Consider the following 23,010-nt stretch of genomic DNA (forward strand, 5'->3'; position numbering starts at 1 on the left):
ACTGTGGGTGGGAAGCTTCCTCAGGCACCGCAGGCAGGAAATGCCCATGTTTTTTTTTCCACAGGGCAGTGACCACAACTGTGACTGCGCAAAGCCCTTCCTGTTCAGAGCTCACTCATTAACTGAACAGCCTACAGGGAGGTCATGCATTCCCTGCATTCCCATGTATGCAGAACCTCCACTGCCCCACCTTCACCTGGCACCAGCCCCAAGATCATTCCTGTCCCCCACCACCAGAGAGCCTGGTCTCTCTCAAGCCCTACAGGATAGGACTTAGTGCTCCTAGGCTCGTTGCTGGCACCTAGAATCTGCCTGACATCCTGAAACAGAGAGCAAGCTCTGCCTGCTATAACTGCAAACACACATCAATACAGCTGCATGTGGGTATGCTTGCTGTCAGGATGGAGTGGCTCAGCAGACGAAAGCAGGTGCACAGCAAGAACTACTTTTATTGGAAGAGAGTTGCATCTACAAAAGAGTGAAAAAACAGGTGTAAAATTCACGGTAAAAAGAAGGGGCACACTGAGCAGAGCTGGTCAGCAAGACAAGGTGTCATCTCCCCACCCTCTGGAGCAGTTAAGCACCGCTGCTCACAACTGCAGGCAGTGGCATTCAAGCTGAGGTTCAAGAATAGCCCACTTCCCAAGTGCCCAACTCAGGCAGGATAAGGAAGATAAACGCTCACCACTTCATCTACAATCCAGTAGGGTACATCCTCTCCCTGGGGCATAGCCACATAGAGGTCCCCTCTTGGTGTGACCGCAGTACTTCCTGAGAAGTGGTCTGGTATTCCACTGGGAATAGCTGCTAAGGCCAGCCAGCTCAGGCTGCTCCCTCCCCACTTCTTCTACCTCCTCTCGCAGGCACCCCATCTCCTACAAAAGTACTCTGCACTCTCACTGCCCCAAACCCTGCAATCCCTGCCCCAGCATACTACATGCCACATACCACCTCTGCCCATCATCACCAAAGGCCACTCACCAGCTGCTGGAAGTGGTACAACACTCCCCTTTAGCCTAATATCCCAACCAAACATCCCACTTCTACTCTTCAGCTAGCCAAACTTGCCCTATCCTGTCCCAGCAGCCCCAACGCTTTACAGCACCCAAAGTGAAGAACACCCCTGCCCTGAGTGGGTGGGGGACACAAATGCTGGTTTGGAAGTAATACAAGGTCATAAGCCCTACGCTGCCCCAGGGATCAGAGGTCCCAGAAGTGCAAGGAAGTGAGTTGTGCCACACTAAGAGGGAAGGAGAAAGGCGCTGTCCTCTGCTCCTAGCTGGGAAAAATAAAGTTCTTGATTCTGCCAAAATCCAAGGCTGTGTGCAAAAAGCACTGCCTCAGCCCCAGGGGGTCTAGCCAGTCCTTGTGGTTGGGGGAGGCATCCCACGTGGACCTGGCGGCAGCAGCTGAGCAGGCATGGCAGTGGAGCATCGGAGGGGCCAGGAGCACAGAAAGTCCAAAGGGGCCAGGCTGGTTGGAGGCTGTGACAGGAGCAGTTCGGTTCGATCTCTCACAGGCAGTGGGTACTTTCCGAAGGGGAGCTTGCAGGGGGCTCTTGTGCAGGGTTACATCAGGTGCCTTTACGTAGGACAGAGCTGTCATCACACTGCCCCACAGGTAGAGCGCAGTTGCCGTGACTCCCCCATGACGTGGCTCCTCAGCAGTCTCGTTCTCCCCTAAGCAATGAGTGCTGCTGGATGAGGAGACATCAGGCAGTTTAGGCTGGGGCTGCTCAGGAGCCAGGGCTGACTGAGCACCCAGCTGGCAGCCGCTCTCCACAGGGATTAGAGCAGGACGGATGGCTGTACTGCTGGTGCTCCTCGTGCACACAGCCCGGTGCACCACAGCGATGGAAGTGAAGACAGCTGCAAAGCCGGTCAGGTACACCACACCCAGGAGGCAGGCCAGCTGCAGAGAAGCTGACAGTTAGCTCAGACCACTGGCACACTCCCTGTGGCTGACCACGTCCCACACTCTCCCCAACAAGTCAACCCAAGAGCCATGACGGCAAAGGGCTCCAGCAGCACAGAGCTGGAGGCCAAGGAGCAGGCAGCCACATTCCTGACAGCAAGTAGCAAAACAGTCCATGCAAAGCAGGGACTGAACGCCCTGGCTAAACCCTAACAGTTCCTGTTTAAATGCCCACCTAGCACCCACCTCCCTCCATGCCACCAGCATGCCCTTGTACCCATCCACCTGTGGGATAGTGGTTCAACACAGTGCATAGATTAGCTCAACACTAGGCTGCAGTGTCTCAAGCAGGACCAGCTGCAAATCTGCATGGTTTAGCTTCTGCTGAAAAGGGAAGCTCTCAGAGAATAAATCTAGCAGAAGTTTAGAGTGGAAAAGAAAGCCCTACTCTAAACTCATGGCCTGCTGGGCCCTATGTTCTTGCAAGCAGCTGCTCTCCCATGCCCATACCTTCACTACTTGCTGGTAGAACTGGCCCAGTGCTTGCTGCCACATGGACTGCTCCATGAGGACACACAGATCCGTGTATGTGAACCAGCCGCGCCACATGCCCTGCTTCTCTGCCACACTGCAGGAAAAACAAGAAGGGTGGCTGTGGCATGGACCTTTCTCACTTCCACAAAAGACTCCACTCAAGACATCATGGCTGTGGAAGGGAGCTGCAGAGCTTAAGAAGGGCCCATGGGCACCCAAGCTCTTATTTCAATGCAGCAGAGATACCTCCAAGCAGTGGGAGAGACAAGGCTGCAGGAGGGATGAAAAGCTCTCCACCACACACTTACCGTCCTTCCAGCCAGCTCAGCACTTCAAACAGCTCCCGGGGGTCTGTGTAAAGACTCCAGTCCTGCAGTGACAGCAGAGACAGGTCAACACAGTCCAGACCAAACAGACCAACCAACATCTGCACACATCCTTCTCTTTTCCCTCATGGGCGTACATGAAGGAAAAAGCAGAAATCCAGGCTTCACTTACAATGGCACTCAGGAAGTTCATCTCCAGCGTGTTCATGGTCTGGACATCCACTTTCCCTGCTGCTCCCCATTCGTCATTGAATACCTCTTCCTCCTCACCCTCATCATACAGGTACTTACTTGCAACCATCTAAAAACAGCATAAAGGACAGAATTTCAACCCCCTCCAGACATTCCTCCAACCCCATTCCTCTAGCACACAATGCTCACCATGGAGATCAAGAAGAGGTCTGAAGATGAGATTTGCTGGAGGTATTCAGGGTTCCGGTGCCGGAGTCTCTCAATATAAACTAGTGCCAGCATCATGGAGCAGGGTGAGATACAGGCTTCCCTGTAGGAATGACATAGGAGCCATCCCAAACGTTATGTGCATGTCATCATAGCACAACTTGACTGCTCTCTCCCCTTGTAGTGAAGTGCTGGGGGCTCAGCAAACAGTTAAGCACTTGGCTGCAACACAACCCAGTCTTACCTGCACTGTGCCACTGTGCTGAGCTGCAGCACGAGAAAGCACAGGAGATGCACGGTGGAGAGCAGAAAGCCCTAGTTGCTATTTCTGGGCACAGCCAGTTCTCCAAAGAATACCTCTGCCTGTAGCAAGACATGCTACAAAGGCTTCAGCCAAGGTTCAGAACTGGCTGCACAATGAGCATCGCTCAGCTGCTGATCCAAGCCGGTAGAGTCCCATTAACACGAGTATCTCCGCATCACACAGAGCAGGACCAACCTGACACCGTGCCTGCTTGGCCTTGCCACTTGCCCCCAGTTCCTTTTTGACACTAACCAGTGACTAATCAGTGCCAGCCCGGGTGACAGAACAGAGTCACAGGTGAGACCAGAGCTCGCAGTTTTGACGTGGGACGTGAAGGACAGGTTTCGTTTCTTACCGAGACACATGAGACACGTACTTCTTCTGCAGTCTGCGGATAGGGCTGGGAGCCACTTTCTGCAGCAGCTCCACAGCAATATCTAGGACAGAAAAATAATAAAAAGGATGAGTCCTATGCGGCACAGCCCATCCCCACCTTTTCACCTACAAGATCACTGAGTCTCAGCCCCTCATTTCACTCAAACTAAGTCAGACTTTTCAGACATCACAGAATGGCCAGGTTGGAAGGGACCTCAAGGACCATGAATCTCCAACCCCCCCGCCACAGGCAGGGCCACCAACCTCCCCATTTAATACTAGACCATGCTGCCCAGGGCCCCATCCAACCTCTAGGGACGGGGCATCCACAACCTCTCTGGGCAAGCTGTTCCAGCACCTCACCACTCTCTCTGTAAAGAACTTCCCCCTGACATCCAACCTAAATCTTCCCTTTCTCCTTGTCCTGCTGTTATCTGTCCTTTCAAAGACTTTTAATGTGTTACGTTAACCTAAGCTACATTTTGTTCTTCTCAAAATATACCACACATTTTTATAAAATGACTCAAGATTTGACTGATCACAGCAAGCACTCAGCAACCTATCCAACAAGCTGATAGGAGGCATGCAAACGAGCATGCAGAAGAGCACCAGTCCAAAGCAGGAAGAGCACAGGTGTAACCAACGCACAGCAGCAGTGCCAGATTCAGATTGGCACGACTGCATCACGGGGAGTTACCTGCAGCCAGCTGCACAGAGAGGCTAACACCCAGCCTCACCCACAGGACCCCAGACGGCCCCTTCTGATTGTGCTTTATAAGGTTTTGGGGGCCTGATGTTGACACCAGGCATACCCTGTTCTGTGCTCCCTTCCAAACAATGCCCTACTCCTCGAGAGCGGACCAGTGCCAACCCAGCTTCCTCCACACGTCAGCTCCAGTGCACCCAGGATGACAATGGACAGTGTGTTCATTTCAGTGTACATGGATGAGCACAGCATGGAAGCAGCACTACGGTGTAATCACAGACACACCCAGCTGCCTCTGGTCAAATGTGTCAGAGCTCACTCCGGTCAGGAGAGCATAGTTTAGGTACATCTCATTTTCCTGGCTTCATGGATACCAATTATCAAAACTGAAGCCCACAACAGCCAACATGCTCCAACGGGAGCTCGCTGCCAGCTCCCCATGAGCAGCCAGGACAGAAAACTTCCAACAAAAACCACAGAAAGTAGGTGAGCAGCTATGAATTTCACACAGCCTCTGTGGGACTTCAGACTGCTCCCCTCAAAACCATCACAAAAGCATAGAACACGGGCACACCTCCCCACCCGCTCCATGCCTCCTGCAAACTACGTGAGCATATAGCTAATAGAGACAACAACACAGCTCTGCTATGAAGGCACACTAACTAACCACTACTAGACCTTGCCAGCTCCTCTTCCTGTGCCTCAACCCTTTTGCTCCCGCAAGCACTGCTGAACTTATAGGAAAAAAACCACATATACAGAAAGCACTTTTCCCCTTGGTGTTCGCAACGAAGTTAAATGAGCATGAGAACTTGTCCAAGACACCTCCTGTAAGGGGAAAGGATACAGCTCTCACTGCAATTTACAAACGACCCAAAGGACTCCGCACAGCAGCAAGGTGCCAAAAACACAACAGCAGGCCAGACAGAGCAATAAAACGCACAGCAGAGCAGAGATGCGAGGCCATGGCAGCCTGCCCGCAGCACAGCACACACACAGAAGGCCACGCAGGGAGGGATTTGGCGCTGGGAGAAGCAGCCGCCGTGCTGCTACCGGCCCTTGGGTCGCTTCCAAGCGCCCTGACTCAGCAGTCCCGGCTGGGCATGCCGGTCACTCACCTGCCACGGGGCTGGAGAGGTTATCCAGGGTGCACTCCTTGTCCCAGCCATAGTACAGCCGCTTCCGCACCCGCTCGCTCAGCTGCTGGTGCCGGGGTAGGAACTGCGAGCAGAGGGGAAGGAGTTCAGAAAAGCCGTGACAGTGGCAATGCAGGGCCCGCAGGCGGTGGGGCGCGCCCCGACCAGCTTACGGGCGCCAGGAGGGCAGCCGAGGGAGCTCCCGAGGGCCGGGAGGGAACGGGAAACGCCCCGGGAGAGGAGGGGATCGGAGCCGGGGCGCCCCGGCAGGGCCTCACCGTGAACTCCTGGAAGCCGCCGAGGGAGAAGGCGCCCTCCTCATCCAGCAGGAACCCGTTCAGGTCCATGCCGAGCGGCCGCCCCAGAAACGAAGACGAGGGGCCGGCGAAGCGACTGGCCGAGTGGCCTCGGAGCACCGCGAGGCCGAAGCTCGGCGGGGGCCGCGAAAGGAAGAGCCGCGCCCCGCTCCGCCCGCCGCCTTCTTCCGCTTCCGGCACAGCGGCCGCGCCTGCGCGCGGCGGGTCACCGCCTCCGAGCTCACTGCGCACGCGCGGCCTCCCCATCGCCGCCGAGGGGCGGGCCGCGCACGCGCACGGCGCCAGCGGCCGCCGGTCCCCGTCAGGCGGTGCCGCCCGGCCCGGCCCGCTGCAGCGCCGCTAACGCTACCGGCGGCGGCGACGGCGCCCCCTCCCGCCCCGCCCGCGCGCAGCCATGGCCGCGACCGCCCGCGCCGAGGAGGCGGCGGCGGCGGCCGAAGAGGAGGAGGAGGAAGCGGCGGCCGCGGCGGCGGAGCGGTTGGCGTTGGCGCTGCGGCAGCGGCTGCGGGGCTGGGAGGCGGCGCTGGCGGCGGCGCAGCGACTGCTGGTGTGGGAGAGGCCGCTGCACAGCCTGGTGACCGCCGCCGCGCTCGGCGGGGCGCTCTGGTGAGCGAGGGGGCGTCGGCGGGGGGAGGGCGGGGAGCAACGCGCGGAGCTGCCGTCCCGTGACGGGGGATGAAGGCCATGGGATGTGGCGCGGTCGGCGCGCGGCGCGGCGGAGAGCGCCTCTCCGTAGCGGAGACGGAGCGGGGAGCGCGTTTCCCCAGCGCCGTTTTACGGTGCGATCCCTCCGAGCCGCGGGGAAGCGCGGCTGGTATTTCAGTTCTCCACCTGAGGGATGTCGGGGATTCGCGCTGGCGCACGGAGCGCCGGCCCCGTTTTACAACCGGAGGAGGAGCTCGGGCGGTGGCAGGCGGCTGTCCGCCCGCGGGCGCCGGCGCCATTTGACAGCGTGCCCGGGGCGGGCGCCCGCAGCGCGCCGCGTTCTCCTGTAGCGGTCGGATGTGTCTGCGCTGCCCTGTGCTGAGCCGTCTCTGCTCACCGGGGGCGGTAGCTCAGCGCCTCGGCCCCCGGCTAACGCTTTCTCGTTTGATTTCTAGGTTGTTTTCCTCCACTTCCCTGAGACCCCTCTTTCTCCTCAGCATGTCTCTCCTTGGCATCCTCTTGCTGGAGAGATGGAAGCCCAGGTTCCTGTTTGACTTCCCAGGTACGTGATTGGGTGGTGCTGGAGCTAGTGGCACAGTTCCAGTGGCCACAGCTCTGGCTTTGCCAGAGGTTGTGTCAGCCCTGTTCCAACTGTAACTGCAGGCTTTGGCACTGCTGCCTCCTGCCTGCTTGTGTCCAGGTACCAGGAGGTACCCCGAGCAAGGCTTTGCAGCAAGCAGTATACTTGAGGACTGACGCAGTTGCTCCCAGCGCTGAGGGATGCTGTGAGGAGTTCATGGGGAGAGTGACTAAGGGTATCCAAACCAGGTCAGCAGGGAAGCTGGGGAGAGGGATGATGCAGTGTTTGTGCTGCATCATTTCTTTCCTTCGGGTCTTACTGAGAAGAATCATTTCAGATCTGAAAGAAATGGAAGTTTGAATTGAATTGGTTTCAGTTAAACATAGCACAGGCTTACACCCTAGAAGAGGCAGAGTGGACAAAAGCCACCTCTCTGTGCAGCAGGTAGAGGGTGGGAAGCTGTGGCTTCCCTGTGCCTGACAGTTCACGTATTGTGTTCAGAGCAGCAGCTGGGCTGCAGCTAATCAGCAAGCCCCATCACTTGGCTGAGCTATCCCATTTATTGAAGGGTCTTTGCCAACATCAGACAGAAAAGCAACAAGGAGAACAATCTCATAACCATGACAGGATGGAAGGCTGCTGTCTGCTTTGAGAGGCTCCTTCACCAAAATTTATTTTTAGATGACTGCACCCAGACCTGTCTTCTGTGTTCACTGCTTCTGTTCAAAGGCATCTTGGGGCCCTCCTGCTCTAAGGAAGGTTTCTGAATGAAAGCCCCTCTATATATGTGTTTGTAAGGTGCCCTTTATTTGACCTGTAAGGGTGCTGGCTTAATGGGTGCTTTCACAGAAGTCCTGATAAGATTAGATGTTTCAGCTGTAGTCTCAGAACTGTTTGCTTTGTGTGGTTCAGGTAGCTAGGCAGCCAAACTGAACTGGCCAATTTAATTTCCTGCTTATTTGCATTGGTTTTTTTAGGGAATAGTTTAAAACCAACCCAAAACATCTCACTTGAAACACGTCCAGAAGCACCAAGGCTTGGTGTCCAATGCAGAATGGTGTTATTGAGGCAGGTGAGGGGGGCAGGGAAGGTGAAATCTCTTCAGAAAGTACAGGCTTGTAAAAGTTGTGCTGTTGCAGAGGAAGTGGGAAATCCATACTGAAATCAATTTGAGTGATACAGAACAGCAAGGCATGGGAAAGAAAAACCACTCACAGCCTAGGAGTTTAGCTAATCCTCTGTCACCCATTCTGTGTAGAGTCAGCTCTTGTCCCACTGAGCTCTTCCTCAGTGCTGTTCCTCCTTGCGTTCCACTCCCCTCTGGCTCTCCAATGCTTCTCAGCTGCTGAAAACCAGGAACAGTGCCACCTTTCTGGTATTCCTGGTTAGGTCACAGCTCTGATTTTGACATAGTCCACTGGACCACATTTCCTCAGCCTCTACAAGGAAGAAGTTCCATAGGGGCCTCCTGTTGACTTCACACTGCTGAATACTTAGAGATTCTTGTGTGGCTCTCACTTCCTGCTGGAGCAGAGCTATAGCTTTGTAGCTTTCCTCCTCAGTGCTGTAAGCCTTTCTAGGAGCTTTTGGAAGTAGGTCAGTACCACCCCTTTATGAATCAGCACGTGTATACATGAACCTCAGCTTGTGGCAGTTCTCCCTGTCTGAGGTGACTGCTTATAGCATCATTTCTGAAGGAATGCTTAAAGCCTCAGCATGTATTTTGCAGTTACTCACACACTGTGATCAGGGACACACTAATAGCGCAGAGATGCACAACCCTTGTAGGTCCTGTAATGCTGTAACGTGATGAAATGAACAGCAATAATAGCAGAGTAGCACAATCCTAGGCTGCATTGAATGAGAACAAGCCCCAGTGCAGCAGCCATGAATGCAGAAACAGAGGAAGAAAAACTGCTTACCTCTAGAAGTCCTCCAGTAGGCAGGGATCTCCAATAAGATCCCCTCACCTCCCTCCTGCCAACCACAGAATCGTGGGGGTTGGAAGGGACCTCCAGAGATCATTGAGTCCAACCCCCTGCCAAAGCAGGTTCCCTACAGCAGGTCGCACAGGTCGGCATCCAGGCAGGTCTTGAACATCTCCAGAGAAGGAGACTCCACCACCTCCCTGGGCAGCCTGTTCCAGTGCTCCGTCACCTCACTGTAAAGAAGTTCTTGCGCATGTTTGTGAGGAACTTCCTGTGCTGCAGTTTCTGGCCGTTTCCCCTCGTCCTGCCTCCACACACTGCTGAGAAGTCCGGCCTCGCCATTCTGCCCCCCACACCTTAGATATTTATAGACCTGGATCAGGTCTCCTCTCAGTCTTCTTTTCTCAATGCTGAACAGACCCAGATCACTCAGCCTTTCCTCATAGGAGAGATGCTCCAGGTCCTTCACCATCTTCGTGGCCCTCTGCTGGACTCTTTCCAAGAGATACCTGTCTTTTTTGTACTGTGGAGCCCAGAACTGGACGCAGTACTCCGGATGAGGCCTCACCAGGGCAGAGGGGGAAGATTACTTCTCTCAACCTGCTGGCCACGCTCTTTTTAATGCACCCCAGAATGCCTTTGGCCTTTTTGGCCACAAGGGCACACAGCTGGCTCATAGCCAACTCGTCCTCCACCAGGACCCCCAGATCCTTCTCTACAGAGCTCTCCAGCAACTCATCCCCAGCCTTAAATTCTCTTTAAATGAGGTCTGGGAAGGGGTGGATCCTGGCTCCACCCACTCTGGTCCCTCAGTGCATTGCATGCACCTGGCTCCCTTGGTTGGCCCTGCCTTCCCACCAGGTGCTCAATCACTGGTTCAGGCCCTGTCAGATGGGACAACATATTTTTATCATGAGTGCAGGGATTTTCTTCGTATGTAACTGCCACTGTATGGATTCCATTTAAATGTTGTGTATGGACTTGGGAAGCACCTCAAGAACCTGCTTTGGCAGGGGGGTTGGTCTCGATGATCTCTAGAGGTCCCTTCCAACCCCTACAATTCTGTGATTCTGTGATTCAATTTTCTCCTGAAATAGCTGTTGAGTAGCAATGTGTTTTAGTGGCATTGTTGTTTAGCAGTGTGTTTTGGTCACAGTTTAGTGTAGAATTCCTCTAGCAATAGCTGTATTAGAGTCATAGAATTACAGAATTGCTCAGGTTGGAAAAGACCTTCAAGATCATCAAGTCCAACCGCAGCCTAACCATACTACCTTAACTCTAACAACCCACTGCAACATCGTGTCCCTGAGCATCACATCCAAATGGATTTTAAATGCATTCTGGGATGGTTGCAATTGAATGCTGGTATTCCTTAAAAAGGGCCCATGCTTTCCAGCTGAAGTTTATACACAGATGAAGAATGCCTCTTGGGGAAGTGTTGAAAACCTGTAAGAGCCAAGGAATCCATCAGCGATAATTTGTCAGTACCAGCATGTAACCTAAACTCTTGCGTGGCTGCCTGCTCTGTCAGAAGAGTCTGCTGTATGTCAAGCAGTTTGCATTAATCCACTGTCGGGTGCGTAATGCTGGCAGCAAGATTATTGATGATGTGAGGCCAGCTGGGTGTTCTTGCTGGCTTAATTGTACTGGGGCTAGGCAGTATTGCAGCACAGGTTAGAGTTAAGCCTCACCTAAGCCAGCATGTGCTGTCAGCAATGCTCTCTGGATGTAGTGCGGTTGCAGTGTTCCTGCAGCTGGTGTAAGGCTCTGGTGCATTGGGATGGACAGCAGGCAGACTGCACTACCATAGGAAGCAAGCTACTGTTGACAGCCCTTGTTTTGCCAGAGCTTAAGTCACGTGGACACACTGCAGCCTGCTAAAGTGTTCTGCAGCTCCCAAAAGTCTCTGAAGCCTTCAGAAGCAGCTGAGGAGAACTGTTTCACTCCCTCTGCTGGCGTGTTCTTGATGGCTCGGATATGGACAGCCGATCTGCGAGGACAGGAGCTCCCGTGCCGCCCCGCTCACTGTGTCGCTGGTGCATCTGTCCAATGGAGTGTGGCAGTTGTCCCAGTGCCTCGTTCGGTAGCTGGTACAGCCAGCAGTCACAGAGGGGCTGATGCCAAATACATTTTTTTTGGTGCTTCATTGCAGATAAAAGATGATGCTTTGAGAGACAGTCGGATTTCCGCAAGCTGTGGTTAAGCAGCTTTAGATGTCTGCACACAATAACAAAATACAACAGCAGCAGTTGTGAAAGAGAAGCAGCTGCTCCCCAGGGGTACAACTGCGTCCATAACACTCGTTTCTCACGCTGAGGCGGTCAGCCTGAGTTCCTGCTGCCCCAGCAGCCACACCAATCGGTTGTGGGCAGCCCAGGCTGAGAGCAGTTGACTCCTCTCGTCAGGCCCTATTACTGGAAATCTGGGTCACGCTCTCAAAGAACTGCCTCCTCTGCGGATGGCCTCCCGCTCCACTGCACTGCTGTGGTGCCTGCGGTGGTAGGAGGAGTCTGACATACTTGGCCCAGCGTTCCCTGCCTTGGGAGAACGGTGACGAGGCTGCTTTCCATGGGGAAGTCACTGCCACTCTTGGGCCTTGCATCTGGCTGGTGACTCCAGGGAGGCTTCAAAACCCTTTTTGTTCATTTAAGCGCATTTCTAGCAAGTGACTTGACCTCTGAACATAAACTGTTCTGTTATTTCAGTCCTGCTTTTGGGGTGACATGTGGTGTGCGAGACAGCGTCTCACCAATCTTCACAACCTTTTGGACAGCCTGAACAAAGTTCGTTGTTGGCTGGAGCATTGACCTATGTAACCACTGCCACTGAAGCACAGCTCCTGCCTTCAACACTGCGTGTTGTCCCTGTTTGATTGTCACTGGGTTGGGTGCAGAGTGGAATGGCAGAAGCTTTGCCTTGTTTTTATCCAGGCTTAGCAGTAGTTATATATGTCGCTTGCTGGCACAAAGGGCTGTCAGGAGGCATGAAAGAGCCCTAAAATTAGATAATTATGCATGAGACTGCTATTTATTACTTAATTCCATGGGAAAGGGCAGAGACAGCAGTAAGATCTCTGGCATTTGTACACAGCATCCTGCCAGGAGCTGTAGTCTGGTCTCAGGGAGATGCAGCTCAGACCTGCTAGTGCTGTGTTGAGTTCCAAGAGAGCAGCTGAAGCTTTGCCTAGCTCAGGGACTGTGCTGGCAGTCCTGGGTGAGTGACAAGGGCTGGGCAGCTGTGATTGTCTTTGGGCTGCTTCCACGACCCGTGGGGATGGTGCTGTCCAGGCACATGGGACTTCAGCCTTCACTGGAGCTTGCACAATGCAAACTCCAAGCCAGTGATTCCTGCTTGCTTGAGAGCACAGATAAGTCCCCGGGTTGCATCCCTAGCTGAAGATGATATGTTTCCAGCTGTGCTCTATTTGAGTGGCAAAAATGTCAAGTTTTATTTTTCACTTGGCTGATTGTTCTGTTCTCTATTCTACAGCTCAGCCATCAGAGGAGCCAGGAGGGGACAGGTAAGCTCAGTAACATGCGCCTGCAAGAGGAGAGTGGGGATGCCTTCATTTAGTGTGCTGATTTTACCTCCCATCTTTGTTGTTGTCAGTAGACTGCATGGTTCCTGCTGTGAAACCTCAGTAGCAGTTTCTTGTGCACTGACAGCTGTTTATCAGCTTGGGAGCCACAGTTTGAGACTGGGGAAAGTTAATGTTCTTGGAGCAGCAATAACGCTCGGGTGCTTCTGATGTTAGGAACTTTCAGGTTTCTTCCCTGGACATGTCCTGGACTACTTTAAGAATAAGAGAGCAAGAAATCCCTGAGACTGACTTTCGCAGGCCATACGTGCTGCCTGTGGCAGCGTGGCTGGCATTCCATGCTCAGCTGTGGTTATAGGTCTGAGCACTGCGCTCTGCTGACCTGGGACTTGTTGCCAGAGAGGGCCACCTAACTGGTTCCACCTCCAGCACTTCTGTCTGCGTGGCTTTGGGCAAACTGCTTTGCATCTCGGGCCTGTGGCATGGGAATGCTGTGACATGTGTTTGCTGCTGCTCTGCTTGGCTCAGCTGTCTCTTGGCTCTCTTCCTGCTTAAAAGAAAAAAATGTCTACAAATCAAGTGTCTTCCGGAGTTCGGTTGCAGATGCAGTCAGAATTGTCAAGCCTTTGGTAGGGACCTACATGTTCCCGTGCAGCTGTACCCCGAAACCAAGCAGATCGTGTTCAAAGGTTGTCTTCTCACTCTTGTCTGTCTCTAGTGAGGGGGTGACTTCAGGGGCACAGCCTCACCTGCTCAGTGTCCCTGAGCTGTGCCACTGTCTGGCAGAGAGCTGGGTCACCTTCAGGCTGTACCTGCAGGAACTGCTACAGTACAAGAGGCAAAATCCTGCCAAGGTAAGCTGGAGATACCTACTCTTCCCTGCAGGGGCTTTTCTTTCCATTGCTAATGGCCTTAGGAGATGGAGGAATGTCAAATCAATGTTTTTACAATTGCTGTTCCTGCTTAACGCTTGCTGTTTCTTCCTTTCAGACTCTGCCCCAGGAAGCTTAATTAATTAGTGATTGGCTTCTAGAGTTTGTAAACAGGTCCTGAACTTACTGTCCTCTGTGAATAGCTAGCTGTACTTAGTTTCATTGCTTGTTGTGCAAAGGAAGCTCTTAGATTGGTATTGGGAGTGAAAAAGGGAGCCTACGGGCTCTGCCCCGTTCATAGGCTCTGTTCAGCCTTTCAGGGTGATTCTGTCTATCTTGCAGTTTGTAGCTAGCGAAGTCTAAATGCAGCAGTGTTCCTGAGTGTATGTCAAAAGCCATGTTCTAATGGCTATGACATTGTTTAGGAAAGGTTTGTAGGCAGGAGTTACCTCAGCACCACAAAGATAGGACAGACTGGCTGCTAAGGTCACATCAGACTTGCTGGGTCCAGCATGCCAAGAGGAGTGGGTTTTTGTCACTGCTGATTACTCTTCTGTTAAAACACTGTCCCAGCAGTAGGCTGTAGGGACTAGAACCACTGGAAACAAAACCCTTAGAGGACTCTAACTTTTGTAGAACCCCTATGTTACAAACAAAGCTCTTCATTGCTAGATGTAGTCAGTTTCTTAACCCACCCCCTGGTTTACAGGGTGCTTGTTCTCACCTTTCCTCATCCCCAGGAGAATTCAGGACAAACCATCAGGGCTACACCATTGTCCTTTCACTTTCTCCAGAGGAGGAATCACCTGGCCTAGTGGGAGCATGGGTTCTACTGCTGTTGCCAGTTGGCTTATCGCAGAGCAGTGGCACATCATCTAGTGACTCAAACAGCTTTCAGCCTCTGACAGGACAGTACGAGGTTTTCTTAAAATGCTGAACTTTTCAGAGAAGATGTACTCTAAAATGGCAGTGTGCAGTATCCCATCCTTAAGGAACATCATTTTGTTCCAAAAAAAAACATCCACTGAAGTTTTGATTCATTTTTGTGAATGGGGTCTTCAGTTACCTTGGTCTTCCTGTGCTTGAACCTCTAATGCTTTACAGCTTAACCCAGTCAACCTGTCTGAATTGTGACCATCAGCATCTCAATGTCCTCAGTGCAATGCTGAGCAAGAAAATAAACACACTGCTTTTGGAGAGGGCAGGAGGGGAGGGCTTGTGTACTGAACTTTGTAGGAATATCCCTATCTTTGTTCTAACTGGTTTGCCTGCACTGGTTGCATAAATATATCTCTGCCTCTTGTCACTTCTGTTTGTTCCTCTCTTCCTTCAGTTCTGCATGAGTGTCTGTTCAGGCTGCCTGATTCTGGCTGTAGTTGGACACTATGTTCCAGGCATAATGATCTCCTACATCATTTGTGAGTATAAGCAGCTCTCGTGACGTACACTGAAGCACGACCTAGCTGTGCTGTTGATAGACTGGTAGAAGCATGTGTGGTTTTGGAGATTTGTTGTTGTTTGTTTTTGTGTTTTTTTTTGCAGGGTTATCTGCTAGGTAATCAATCAATACAAGCAGTGCACTCTGGGAATTCTTGCTTTAAGTGTGTGTGTGCAGTGCAACTGCAGAGTCAGGAGAGGGAGCCATCACTAAAACATTGCTTTCCTCTTTTATCCTTGCAGCTGTGCTGGTGAGGTCTCAGAGAAGCAGAGAGCTGCAGTTTCTCAGTTCCTACAATCTATTTGAGAGAGTTATTAAAGAAAGCACGTGTTTAGCAAATAAGGCTTTCTAACTGCATCCTGAGTCCCTGCTGGTTCCAGAGGTAGTTCAGGTGCTTTGCTGCTGGCATGTCTCTGTGCTGCTACCTTTCTAAAAGTTTCAGTTATTTTTGGTTTATGTTGTTATTTGAATGCCCCATTTTAGGGCCTTTGTTGCATGCTGAGGCTGGGACACAGTAGCTGAAACGGGGAGCTTCTGTTTCATTTTAACATAAACCTGTATTGAAACATGAACATGGACAGACATTGGTTAGGAAAACCTGACTAATTTAGCAGCTTTGGAACGAGTAAGAATAACCAAGGGTTAGGACTTTAAGCTGTCAAATGGAAAGCACATTCAGTTCAGCTGCACTTCCCTTAACACAGAGTGATGGTACCTGTTCTTCCTCTTACACTCTTTTCACCCTGTGTTCATTGCAGTGCTCAGCATTCTTCTCTGGCCTCTGGTGGTCTACCATGAGCTGATCCAGAGGATGTACACACGATTGGAGCCTGTTCTGATGAAACTGGACTACAGTATGAAGGCAGAGACATTGCACCACAAGCACGAGAAGAAGAGTAAGCACTCACCTTCTTCCTGACTCCAGGGTGAAGCACAAGGGAAGAGTATGTGAAAACAGTATGCTGCTGTGACGGAGCACGGAGAAAGACTGAAACTTGAGGGTTTGGGAGAGAAAAACTGGGCTTGTCCTCAATATAGCAAACAAAAGCAACAGGTTGTAGTTGTTTCTGGAAACTCATCCATTCTGGTAAACCTATGTGGTTTTACAGGGTAGAAGAGTTGGATGAGTGATGCATAAAAGAGAAGTTCATTCAGTCTCAAGTAGACATGGATGGATTGGATGATCTTTTAGGTCTTTTCCAACCTTGGCGATTCTATGATTCTGTGATTCTAAACCCATCTTTTTTTACTCATAGAGCGACAAGTGAAGAGTGAGCCTGCAGCAGGTGATGAGCCAACAGCAGAGACGGAGAGTGAGAGTGAGGCAGAACTGTCAGGCTTCTCCCCAGTGGTAAGAGCACAGCAAACCTATGCAGGAGCCAGTCCTTCCTTTCAGTGGCATCTTGAGAACCACAGGTGGTATGAGTATAGCCACACTGTAAACAGTACACCAGCAAGTCACCACAGAATACCAGGGAGGAAGCGTACCTGTTTGATGAATATCTGTTTGAAGACTGCTTAATAACCAGTCTGGTTATTAAGAATTCAGAGTTGGTGAGGCAGAATGGGAGGAGTCAAGCCCCAGCCACTGGCTGACCTGCAGAATTGCTTTGATGCTTGTGCTGTGTGCTCAGAGGACACAAAAGTGTCCTTAGCTTTGCTGATACAACGTGCAGGAGGCTCCCATTCTGCTCACAGCTGGGAAAGGCAGATGAGTAGTACTAGTTCCCTTACCTTGACCTCCTGCCCTCAGACAGGGTGAGACTCTTCTGTGCATGCACCACAGAGATGGTGCAAGTGTTTGCCTTTAAAGGAGCCCTGAGCACGGAGCTAGGCTCATGGGATGAAGTAGGAAGCTTTCACTTCCAAAGCAATGCAGATGCTTGAGCTACTGTTACATGTAGAAGGCTTCTTTGTACCTAGCGCGAAAGCAAGAGGGAAGGGGTGTTTTGTTCCTTGATGTTCCCAAAAGAAGGATTGAAGTCTTGTGAGACTCCTGCAGGCTGATCTCACCTTGTACTGGCTCTTTCAGGTCCTTCACTGAGAGCAGGCAAAGTTCCAGCAGTCAGGAAAGCCAGTGAGTTGTGACTGTCCTTCACTGGCAGTGCAGTAAGCACTTTGTCACATCCGTTCTGCTTCATAATGTCTCTGCACACTCTCTCCAGAGAAGGACTTCTGCCTGGACACTCTGGCTTGTGTGGAGATGCTTCACTGGTAGTCAGACATACAGGAACTTGTTGCTCTGCTTTCATCCTGTGCAGGTGGACGTGAAGAAAACTGCCCTGGCACTGTCAATCACAGATTCTGAGCTCTCTGATGAAGAGGCTTCCATCCTGGAGAGCGGGGGCTTTTCTGTCTCAAGGGCTACCACCCCACAGCTGACAGATGTTTCTGAAGGTACATAATGCAACATTTTGCTGCCTCCCTTACCTGGGGTGTTTTGACACAGAGTAACTGCTCTTCTAAGTGGGACGACACAGAGAGAACTCAACTATTTGCAGGGGGAAGAACATTAAAAGAGGGAAGCAGTAGTGGCAACACTGTATGCCCTGGCTTTATGGGTGGTACAGAGTTGGTCAGGACTGGAGATAGGCTTCTGATATAACTATCCTATAAGCCAGTGCTTCCTCATCACTCCAGAAAGGAAGGAAGGCCATCCACAAAATCCCTGCGAAATGGCAGAAGATACAAGAGTAGAGAAGACCCACAAAAATAACAGCATAGTATGGTCATACACCACTGTATGATGCTGGTTTGAACAGGTCAGACAGCTCACCTTGCCAGACTCATATAATGCTATAATGCAATGGAAAGTACAGCAGTAACACTGTGGTGGCACAATCCTAGGCTATAACAAATGAGAACAAGCCCCAGCACAGCAGCCATGGGCACAGAAATAAAGAATGTCTACTTACCTTTCAAAGGCCTCAGGTAGGCAGAGACCTCCAGCAAGAGATGCCCTCACCTCCACTGCCCACCCTTAAATGAGGTCTGGGAAGAGGTGGATCCTGGCTCCACCCCTTCTGGTCACTCAATGCATTGCATGCACCTGAGCTGCCCTGGGTTGGTCCTGCCTTTCCACCAGGGGAGTCACTGTTCCAAGCTGTGACTTAGCATTTCCACTTCAACTGACAAGCTCAGTCAGTTGTGTGGAGTGTAAAGATAATTGCTCCGATGTGGTCGCTTGAGTGTTTGGGGAGGAACAGGCAGAGAGGGAGTGCTATGAGCAGTGAGAACAAAGGAAGGTTGGTTTTCTCAGAGCACAGAATGCATAGGGCAGAATAGGAAAGGGAACACTAGGTTAGTGTTGTAGTGCCACTGGGAGAAGGGAATAACTACAAATGCCTGTGCTCCCAAAACTGGGAGAAGACCTAGAAGAGAGCAATGGTGTGTCAGCTGGGAGAAACTGGATGGGAGATGTCAGCACTCTGGGCCGAGGCGAGGTAACCCGTGCCTTAATGTTGATGTTAATGCTGGTGCCTTCCAGACCTGGATCAGCAGAGCCTGCACAGTGAGCCAGAGGAGTCATTTTCCAAAGACCTGGCAGAGTTTCCCTCCGTGGAAGAATACCATTCCAGAGATCTGGGACCACAGAGTGATGAAGATGCATTTGGTGTGCCTCTGGGTCCTGAGCTAGCCCATGCTGCCCGTGAGCTGGACTCAGCAGAGAAGGAGGCTGCGGACTCTGACCTCTCCATCCTTCGCTTAGCGTCTCCTCTCCATTTTGTAAATACGCACTTCAACGGGAGTGGGCAGGTGGCAGGAGGCAGCATGGAGCCAGAGGCTGTCCCTGCACCGGGCATGGGCATCTGCATCGACACGCTGAGCGAAGAGATCGTCACCACTGCCATTACCACAGCGGTGCAGAACACCCTCTCCGCCCTTCTGCGGTCCTCAGAGGCCAGCGAGGGACCCTCCCTCTCTGAGTTCCTCCCCACCGAGCCCGAAGAGAAACTGAGCTTCCAAGCACAGCTGTCAGGGAGCGAAGTGGTGGAGGCAGAGGCAGCAGCTTCACCAGAGGACGAGGAGGAAGCCGATGACTTTGAGCTACTGGATCAGAGGGAGCTGGAGCAAATGGATGTAGAGCTGGGCCTTGGGGAGGAGCAGGAAGGGCAAGAGTCTCCTGCCACTCCGGCTCCGCCTTCCCCCTCTCCCGCGCTTGCTGAGCTGCCAAAGCAAGGAGATGAGGAGGAGGCAGCGATGACAGCAGCATCTATGTCTTAGGTCTTCTTCGTGCACCCCTTCGATCTCCGTCGTCACTGGAAAGAAGGAAGAACTCACGTGGCGAACGCGCAGCGGGTTTTAGATGTCTGTTGACTGGGATGGAAACGCGTCAGTGTTAATGTGCTGTGTTTGGAATAACAAATCCTTTCCATCCTTCTAGAGCCCGGCCTCTGCTGGCTGAGCGGGGGACGGCCCTGCCCCGCCGCTGGGGAGGAGCCGGCTCCTGGAAGCCTTACGCCACAATGGAGCACCAACCCCTGCAAACGCTTCCTAGTAATGGTGCGGTATTTTGGTCTGTCTTCTGTTTGTCTTTCGTTTTGCACGCCGAGTACCGAGCTAGCTGTAGCTGCTGCTAATACCCAAATCCCCAGTAGGATATATGCAATCTTATTTTATTGGGTTTTTAAATGGCTAAAAGTGTAAATAATTTTAACTTTCATCGGTCTCGTTTGGAGGCGGGGTGGGGAGGGGAGCGCAGTCAGACACAGTTCTGAGGGCAGGGGGTAGGCTGGGGGTCTTGAGGGGGAGGGAGGGAGGGAGGGAGAGGACACGAACAGATGGGTCCTGAGCAACAGAGAGCCCCTTTCTGCAACCCGTCGGCATCTTTCACGTGGCTGCTGGAACACGGTATTGGGCGATACCCGTCTTTCCCTGTCTGGTTGGAGTTGTGCTACTGAGTGGCTGTGGAATTCTTGCAATTAATGAATTTCACTCCTGGCCCTGTTCTGCGTGTCTTCCTGCCGGGGCCGTGCCGCACGTCCCTTGAATTGCAGGCTGCCAGGGGGCCGAACAGCCCTCGGGCTCTGCCCCTATTGGGAATGGCGGCGGGGCATCGGAAGACTTCGAAGCACCTCGAAGAGAGCTGGGAGCTCTGTTACACAGAGGGGGGGTCAGCGCTTCGTATGCGCTCAACGGCTGGGGAGGGAGGCAGGAGTCCGTCCCTCACTGCTGGGACAGGGGAAGGTGACGGGTGTGGGGGGGACACGTCTCTTAGCACGAGAAGATCCGAGATCAGCACGCAGCACGGCCAGGCAGGACGTAGCGTCCCCCCCCGCCCGGCTCTCCGGGTTCGCAGTCGTGGGCCGCGCGGGGCTCCGCCAGCTCGCCCTCAGCGGGCGGAGCGGACCGGATGGGGGATCCGGAGCGGGAGGAATGCGGGGAGCCCGGCGCATTGCCGGCGGCGGGGCGAAGAAGAACGGGAGAACAGAAGGCGGAAAAGAGGCGTCGTCCTCCGGGCGCCGTCGGCTCCGCGGGCCGCCCCGTGACCGCCGCGGGGGAGGTGCCGGCCGCGTCCCCGCCCCGCGTGACGCCGGGACGGAAACGGGCGCGGCGCGGGCGGCCGGGAGACGGGCCGCCATGGAGTTCCCGGACCTGGGGGCTCACTGCTCGTGGGCCGCCTGCCAGCGCCTGGGTGAGGGCCGGGGGCCGCGGGGCTCGGCTGTAGCGCGGGGCGGAGCCGCGGCCGTGAGCGCCGGCCGGGGCGCGGCGGGGTGAGGGCCGTGCGGGAGGTGCGGGGCTGAGCGCCGACCTTGCGTCCCGCAGATTTCCTGCCCCTCAAGTGCGACGCCTGCGAGCGGATCTTCTGCACCGACCACGTCGCGTACGCCCAGCACGAGTGCACCTCCGCCTACAAGAAGGTGAGACGCCCCCCCGAAGCCCCCCATCCCGAAGTCCCGCATCCCGAAGCCCGGCGCTCCTGCCGCTCTCCCGTGCCCGCAGGACGTGCAGGTGCCCGTGTGCCCGCTGTGCAACACGCCGGTGCCCGTGCGGCGGGGCGAGATGCCCGACGTGGTGGTGGGAGAGCACATCGATCGCGACTGCAGATCCGACCCCGCGCAGCGCCAGCGCAAGGTGGGAACCGCGAGACCCGCGGCTGGGAGATCCGAGCTCTGGGGAGGCGGTTGGGGAAGGCTCTGCCGGGGCATGCGGGTCCCCGCTCAATGCCACCACCGCTTGTAGATCTTCACCAACAAATGCTTGAAGCCCGGCTGCAAGCAGAAGGAGATGATGAAGGTGATCTGTGAGCAGTGCCACAAGAACTACTGCCTGAAGCATCGGCACCCACTGGACCACGACTGCACTGGGGCTGGGAGGCCTCTCTCTAAAGCGGGGTGAGCATCAGAATGGAGCTCCCACTGCCCCCGGCCCTGTGCATGGGATGCCACCTGCTCACCCCCAGCACACGCTCCCTTCCCCAGGCATGCTGCGCTTTCCAGGGCCCAGGCGTCCCCCCCACAAGCCAGCAACACATCGAGTAGCGCTGCCCGGCCTGCAGGGACCCCCCCCTATCTTCCCCCTGCCAGGTAGGTGCCAGCCCTGCTGCTCATACCTGATGGGCAACAGCTCTGTGGCATCACCCAGCTTCTCTCTGTTGTCTGCAGAGGTGTAGGAGCAGCTGTGCCCCAGGTCCGCAGCACCTCCCCGCCAGCTACCATACTGCAGAACGGGCTGGTGAGTGTGGGGGGCCCTGTGCTTTGGGGGCTGTCAGCACCAGAGGGGCTGAGCTGAGGATGGAGGAGGACAGAGGCTGCCTCTTGCTGCCTTAGCTCCCAGCCTGGGCAGGGGCAGCCATGGCTGCTGACGAGGGGCTTTGTTGCAGAGTGAGGACGAGGCGCTGCAGCGGGCACTGGAGATGTCCCTGGCAGAGTCGGCACGTGGCTCGGCGCAGCCACCCAGGTACAACTGGGGCATGTGGTGCCACCCTTGTGCATGCCTGGCTTGTGTGGCCTGGGGTGATGCTACCCACAGCACAGGGCTGCACATGGTGGCCCTGCTCTGCAAGGTGCTGGGGAAAAGGGAAGAGCCCAGAGCTGCAGCTGAGCCCACTTCTGTTTGGGGACAGTGCCAGGCAGTGCAGGGGGGACATGCTGCTTCCTGACTGCTTGGCACTGACAGGCACAGCCATATCTGCAGGTGGCAGCTGGCAGCTCATGGGCACACTGCTCGGTGCTGCTAAATGGAGCGTGGGCATGCAGGCAGCCCCCCTGCCCTCTGCTGCCTCTGGGACATAGGGGGGAGGGCACATGGGGTGCCAGGCACACAGTGCGCCACTGTCCCTGCAGCACACAGGAGGAGGAGGACCTGGCACTGGCGCAGGCACTGTCAGCGAGTGAGGCTGAGTACCAGCAGCTGCAGAAGCAGGTAAGCAGGCTGAGTCTGGCCACCCCCATTTCTACTCCCCCATTTCTGCTTCCCAGGGACCACACAGGGCTGAGGAAGATGTCACCTTACCTTGCTCACTGCATGCTCTCTCCCCTGACAGGGACAAGGCTCAAAGCCATCCAACTGCAGCATGTCATAGGCACGTAGGGGCTGTGCCAGTAGATGTGGCATCCTGCTCGTGGCACAAGGAGCAGCCGTGGCACCGCATGTGGATGCTGTGGGGTCCTGGCCTGAGTGCCACCAGGAGCCACCTGATCTCCCCAGGGCTCTAAGCAAGCCACAGAGCGCACGCCAACGTCTCATCCCGCATGCAGGCGGTGCAGCATGCTCCTGGAGAGGTGGGAGCTGCAGGGTGACTGAGCACAAGCTGAGCACGGCGACTGCAGGTTGGGCCATCTCCTCAGGAGGAGCCCAAAGGGGCATCTGGGGGCAGTGCCCACCAGGGGATGGTGGTGCGCTCAGGTTGGGGTGAGGGAGTGCTTTTGTGTCAAAGTGCTGCTTGGGAGAAAATAAAGGCATGGCCAAGGTACATGGTGGCTTTGAGGAATGGTGTATTGGAGCTGTACCCTTCTGCTGGGGTCCCTGAGGCCCACAGCTCCCTCCCCAGGGCCA

General features: G+C 54.2%; 3 protein-coding genes across 3 annotated transcripts; 2 read left to right on the forward strand and 1 right to left on the reverse strand.

Annotated features, from left to right (window-relative positions):
• Positions 1 to 429: 429 nt before the first annotated feature.
• Positions 430 to 6,184, reverse strand: CNPPD1 (cyclin Pas1/PHO80 domain containing 1). The gene is made up of 8 exons (XM_052674565.1): positions 5,973 to 6,184; positions 5,677 to 5,779; positions 3,833 to 3,914; positions 3,156 to 3,276; positions 2,947 to 3,075; positions 2,757 to 2,818; positions 2,425 to 2,542; positions 430 to 1,911 (listed from the first exon to the last, which is right to left on the reverse strand). Exons 1-8 carry the CDS (start codon positions 6,039 to 6,041, stop codon positions 1,276 to 1,278), a joined length of 1,320 nt encoding a protein of 439 aa, XP_052530525.1. The 5' UTR covers positions 6,042 to 6,184; the 3' UTR covers positions 430 to 1,275.
• Positions 6,185 to 6,390: 206 nt separating this feature from the next.
• RETREG2 (reticulophagy regulator family member 2) lies at positions 6,391 to 19,675 on the forward strand. The gene is made up of 9 exons (XM_052674564.1): positions 6,391 to 6,617; positions 7,112 to 7,218; positions 12,654 to 12,684; positions 13,421 to 13,556; positions 14,908 to 14,992; positions 15,771 to 15,908; positions 16,269 to 16,363; positions 17,274 to 17,409; positions 18,500 to 19,675. Exons 1-9 carry the CDS (start codon positions 6,406 to 6,408, stop codon positions 19,234 to 19,236), a joined length of 1,677 nt encoding a protein of 558 aa, XP_052530524.1. The 5' UTR covers positions 6,391 to 6,405; the 3' UTR covers positions 19,237 to 19,675.
• Positions 19,676 to 19,771: 96 nt separating this feature from the next.
• Positions 19,772 to 22,927, forward strand: ZFAND2B (zinc finger AN1-type containing 2B). The gene is given in 10 exon segments (XM_052674567.1): positions 19,772 to 20,117; positions 20,119 to 20,647; positions 20,779 to 20,873; positions 20,956 to 21,087; positions 21,196 to 21,347; positions 21,435 to 21,539; positions 21,618 to 21,687; positions 21,836 to 21,912; positions 22,299 to 22,377; positions 22,499 to 22,927. Coding segments are annotated over 10 exon segments (1,458 nt in total). The 5' UTR covers positions 19,772 to 19,937; the 3' UTR covers positions 22,538 to 22,927.
• The last annotated feature ends 83 nt before the right edge of the window (positions 22,928 to 23,010 follow it).

The sequence above is a fragment of the Tympanuchus pallidicinctus genome, unplaced genomic scaffold, assembly GCF_026119805.1.
Source record: "Tympanuchus pallidicinctus isolate F22 unplaced genomic scaffold, pur_lepc_1.0 scaffold15, whole genome shotgun sequence".
In the NCBI taxonomy this organism is placed as follows: domain Eukaryota; kingdom Metazoa; phylum Chordata; class Aves; order Galliformes; family Phasianidae; genus Tympanuchus; species Tympanuchus pallidicinctus.